This window comes from Lactuca sativa, chromosome 3 (assembly GCF_002870075.4).
Source record: "Lactuca sativa cultivar Salinas chromosome 3, Lsat_Salinas_v11, whole genome shotgun sequence".
In the NCBI taxonomy this organism is placed as follows: domain Eukaryota; kingdom Viridiplantae; phylum Streptophyta; class Magnoliopsida; order Asterales; family Asteraceae; genus Lactuca; species Lactuca sativa.
Genome location: NC_056625.2, coordinates 134,617,617 through 134,622,701, shown reverse-complemented (window position 1 = coordinate 134,622,701; position 5,085 = coordinate 134,617,617). Strand labels below are relative to the sequence as shown.

Genomic DNA, 5,085 nt, shown 5'->3' with positions numbered 1-5,085 from the left:
ATCTATATCTATCTATAGTTTCGTGTATATCAAACTATCTTACATCTAGTATGGGATGGTATTCCCATGATTTTATATCTAGTACGGGACGGTAATCCCATGACTTTCAATCTATAGTTTTTGTGTATTAAAGCTATCTTATATCTAGTACGGGAATAGTAATCCCATGATTAACAATATATAGTTTTACGTATTAAACTATACACAGTTGTATTTAACGGAAATTCAGAACTTTAACTAAACTTTACTTTTAGGAAAATAAGGGTTTTTCCTGGGATAACTGAACTGTTCTTAACTAGACTGAGTAACTAAACGGATAACTCAACTATACTTATAAGAAAATATGGGATTTTCTTGGATAACAAACTTTTCGGAAAACCAAAGGAAACTTGTACATTTTCAGAAAACAAACCTCTTATGAACTAACCAGCTTTATGCTGATTTTCAAACTGCTTGTATTCTTAGGTTCACATTAGACAGGTACCCAGCGATCCTTTTGGCGAAGACGGAGTATGCAGAAGACATGTCTTTACTTTTGTTCATATGATATATATGTATGAAACTTGTAACACTTTGATTTCAAACAAATGTAATAACTTTATGTAATGTATTGCTTTATGTAAAGTTATTACATTAGACAGGTACCCAGCGATCCTTTTGGCGAAGACGGAGTACGCAGAAGACATGTCTTTACTTTTGTTCATATGATATATATGTATGAAACTTGTAACACTTTGATTTCAAACAAATGCAATAACTTTATGTAATGTATTGCTTTGTGTTTACTACGCTTACTATGTACATTGGTTGCGATATTCATGACGTCCTCCGCCCCGGAATGTTTCTGCCTTCGGTTTCAGGGTGTGACAGTTGAAAATAGAGATATCGTTGTTGAAAGTAAGTCGGGATTTCTACAACGTATCCGTGAATTGAATCCTTCTTACCTTCCTCTCGAATATCCGCTACTATTTCCATATGGAGATGATAGTTATAGTGTTGATATTCTTCATAGAGGTGTTACATCTACAACAACTAGCTAGCGCGCAAAATGTACAATGAGAGAATTTTTCTCTTTTAGAATTCAAGACAGGGATCATTCGTTCTCACTTATTAACTCAAAAAGGTTGTTTCAACAATTTTGTTAGATGATTATACCATGATTGAAACTGAGAGATTGTATTACATACATAGGCAACAACATGTTCTTAGATGTGAGTCTTATGGGAATTTACGTAACCAAAAAGCTCAAGAAACTATAGATATCTCCATCGTCGGCCAGCGTGTGATATTACCTTCATCTTTTACTGGTGGTGTGCGCTATATGCTGCAGAACTATTTGGACGCCATGTCATTATGTAAATGGTTTGGATATCCTGATTTCTTCATAACCTTTACGTGTAATCCCAAATGGCCAGAGGTTAAAAGGTTTCTTAAAGATACTTCACTTCAGCCAGAAGACAGACCTGATATACTATGCAGGTTATTCAAGATCAAGCTTGATGCATTTATTAAACACTTAAGGGAGAATAAAATTTTTGGCATAGTTCAAGCAGGTATTTGAAATAATGTTTCTTCATAATTGATAAAATTTTATGCTATTATTATATAATTTTTATATTTTTAATTATGGTATAATCATATTTGAATTTTGTGCAAAATATTATGTAGTTGTTTATACAATTGAATTTCAAAAACAAGGTTTGCCCCATAGTAATATATGTCTATTTATGCATTCGACTACAAGCTACCCACTGTTGAATTTATCGATCCGATAATTTCCGCTGAGATACCAAACATAGATGAAGATCTAGAATTGTAATCTCTTGTGAATGAGTTCATGATTTATGGTCCATGTGGTGCTGAAAATATCAATTGTCCTTGTATGGTCGACAAAAAGTGGTCGAAAAACTTTCCAAAGCAATTCTGTAATCATACGTCTGTTGATCAAAATGGTTTTCGATTATATAGGAGAAGAAATGATGGTCATTTTGTTGAAAAATCAGGTGTGAAGTTGGATAATAAAAATGTTGTCCCTGACAACAAATATCTATTGAAAAGATATCAAGCACATATTAATGTTGAGTGGTGCAATCAGGGTTCTTCTATAAAGTATTTATTTAAATACATAAACAAGGGACCTTATAGAGCTACAGTTGGCATTGTACGAAGCAATAACGATTACCATACTAATGATGCAGTTGATGAAATAAATGAGTACTATGACTGTAGATATTTATCTGCTTGTGAAGAATCATGGCGAATTTTTAAATATGATGTTCATTACAGATATCCTTCTATTGTTAGACTGACTTTTCATCTTCCTGGTCAACAACAAATTATATATGGGGAAGACGATGATACTGACGATGTTCTGCACAAACCTTATGTTGCTTCTTCAATGTTCACAACTTAGATGGAGTGTAATGCAGTTAATGCTGATGCACGGAAACTTACATATGTTGAATTTCCTACAAAGTTTGTTTGGCAACGTGGTGATAGGATTTGGAAGCCACGAAAAGTAGGAAAGTGCATTGGTAGAATTCATTCAGTTTTACCTAATCTAGGTGAAGCTTATTTTTTAAGCATACTATTAAATAAGGTGAATGGTCCCAAATAATTTGAAGAAATTCGCACAGTAATTGGTGAAGAATATTCTTCTTTTAGAGATGCTTGTTATGCTCTTGGTCTCTTGGATGATGACAAGGAATACATCGATGCAATCAAAGAAGCGAGTCATTCTGGATCTGGTTTTTACCTACGATTCTTATTTGCTACATTGTTGATGTGTAACACTATGTCTAAACCGGAGGTTGTTTGGGAAAACACATGGGAATATTTGGCATATGGAATTCTTTAAACCAACGACAGAGATTTAAGTCTCCAGGTAGTAAAGTTTATTATTATTATTATTTATTAAATTGTCAATTATTTATTTTTAAACATACATTAATTAATATTTTAATTCTAATACAAATATTGTTAATAATATTTCAAATTAATTTTCTCTTTCTCCTACAGACTTACCACTCAATGAAGATCAACTTAAGAACTGAACTTTGTTCGAGATAGAACAAGTTTTACTTCGGAACAACATGAGTCTAAAAAATTATAAAAACATGCCTATCGCGGATGTTGATAGTGTTTCTTCTACAAACAATCGACTTATCATCAAGGAGCTAGATTATAACATTCCCGTTATGATGACTGAGTTTGATCATATGTTTCTTGCATTGACAAATGAGCAGCATCACATTTTCCTTGATATCATGTCTACAGTTAAACATAATAAAGGGGGTGCTTTCTTTGTTTATGGTTATGGTGGAATTGGTAAAACTTTCTTATGAAAGACAATATCTGCAGCTATTAGAAAAGATGGTCATATTGTTTTAAATGTTGCTTCAAGTGGGATTGCTTCATTATTATTGCCCGGAGGTAGAACAACACACTTTTGATTTATAATTCCATTTGAACTAACAGAGGAATATGTTTGTAAAATAAATCGAGATAGTGACCTTGCTACGTTATTGAGAAAAACCTCATTGATAATTTGGGATGAAGCTCCTATGGTCCATAAGCATGCATTTGAAGCTTTAGATCGAAGTTTGAAAGTTGTATTCAGGTCTGAAAATTCTACCAACTCAGATATTCCGTTTGAAGGGAAAGTTATTGTTTTTGGAGGAGATTTCAGACAGGTTCTACCTGTTATTCCAGGTGGAAGTAGACAAAACATTGTTAATGCTTCTTAGTGTTCTTCATATTTATGGCAACACATAAATATCTATAAATTAACTAAAAACATGAGACTAACTGTTGGAAGGGATCAACTGATATAGAAAAAAAAGTCAGAGATTTTGCGAAATGGCTGTTGGATATAGGAGAAGGCAAACTTGGTGGTATCAATGATGGAGAAACGGTTATTGATATTCCAGATGATATTCTCATTAATGATCCACATGATCCTATAGGTTCATTAATCGACTTCGTATATCCATCAATTTTGGAAAAGTACAACAATACAAGCTATTTTCAAGAAAGAGCAATACTTTCTCCAAAGAATGAAGTGGTTCGGGAAATAAATGACTGTTTGCTATCGAAGTTTCCAGGAAATGAGGTTGAGTATTTAAGTTTAGATAGTATATGCCAATCTGAATTTGTCCATGATCAGTATGATGCAAATTTATATTCACCTGAAGTTTTAAATGGTCTGAAAGTATCGGGTTTACCAAACCATAAGTTAGTTTTAAAAGTTGATATTCTTGTTATGTTGCTGAGAAATATTTATCAGAAAAATGGATTGTGTAATAGGACAAGACTCCAAGTGATATCATTGGGCAAATATGTTATTGAGGCACGTATCATAGAACTAATGTTGGAAACCACACTTTTATTCCAAGAATGTCGCTAACTTCATTAATAAGAGTCAGGGACAGTCGTTATCGAAGGTTGGTTTGTTTCTGAAACATCCCGTCTTTTCACATGGCGAATTGTATGTTGCCTTATCTAGAGTTCAAACCAGAGAATGATTAAAATTGTTAATTTTAGATAAATATGGTAGTCTTACAAATAAAACTTCCAATGTCGTTTATAAGGAAGTTTTTGGGAATTTATAAGAACAGTTTTTCTACCATCTTTTATTTTGTTTTCGTGTATCACACTTCATCCATCATATTAATTTATTAATTTATAATACTTTATTGTATGTGATTTATTCATGTTAATTACATTAGACAAAATTGCAAAAATGGTCCTTATGGTATGCAAATTTTTGGGGTTTTAGTCCAAACCACGACTTTTTTGGATTCGAGGTCCTTTTGAGCTAGTTTCACTGCGTTTTTGGTCCCTCTGAATAGTGAAATGACTATAATACCCTTGGATTATTTCTTTTTCATTTTTCTTTCATTTCTTTTTAAATCTAATACTAATATATTTATTTTTAATAATTAATAAATTAAGAAGGGTCTCTCTCTCTCTCTCTCTATCTCTCACACACATGAATAAAAAGTTAACTTCGCCTCTTTGTTTCTCGCTCCCTGTATCTCACCCCACGAAGGATTTCATAGGCTTTGAGTCGGTGATTTTCTGAAG

The 5,085-nt window shown here is 32.8% G+C and overlaps 2 protein-coding genes across 2 annotated transcripts; both read left to right on the top strand.

The window, feature by feature from the left end:
- Positions 1-1,156: 1,156 nt before the first annotated feature.
- On the top strand, positions 1,157-2,413 carry LOC111881040 (uncharacterized). The gene is made up of 3 exons (XM_023877433.1): positions 1,157-1,553; positions 1,669-1,698; positions 2,004-2,413. The coding sequence occupies exons 1-3, from the start codon at positions 1,157-1,159 to the stop codon at positions 2,411-2,413; spliced, it is 837 nt and encodes a 278-aa protein (XP_023733201.1).
- A 703-nt stretch (positions 2,414-3,116) lies between these two features.
- Positions 3,117-4,405, top strand: LOC111881041 (uncharacterized). Its single transcript, XM_023877434.1, has 3 exons — positions 3,117-3,327; positions 3,478-3,731; positions 3,818-4,405. Exons 1-3 carry the CDS (start codon positions 3,117-3,119, stop codon positions 4,403-4,405), a joined length of 1,053 nt encoding a protein of 350 aa, XP_023733202.1.
- The last annotated feature ends 680 nt before the right edge of the window (positions 4,406-5,085 follow it).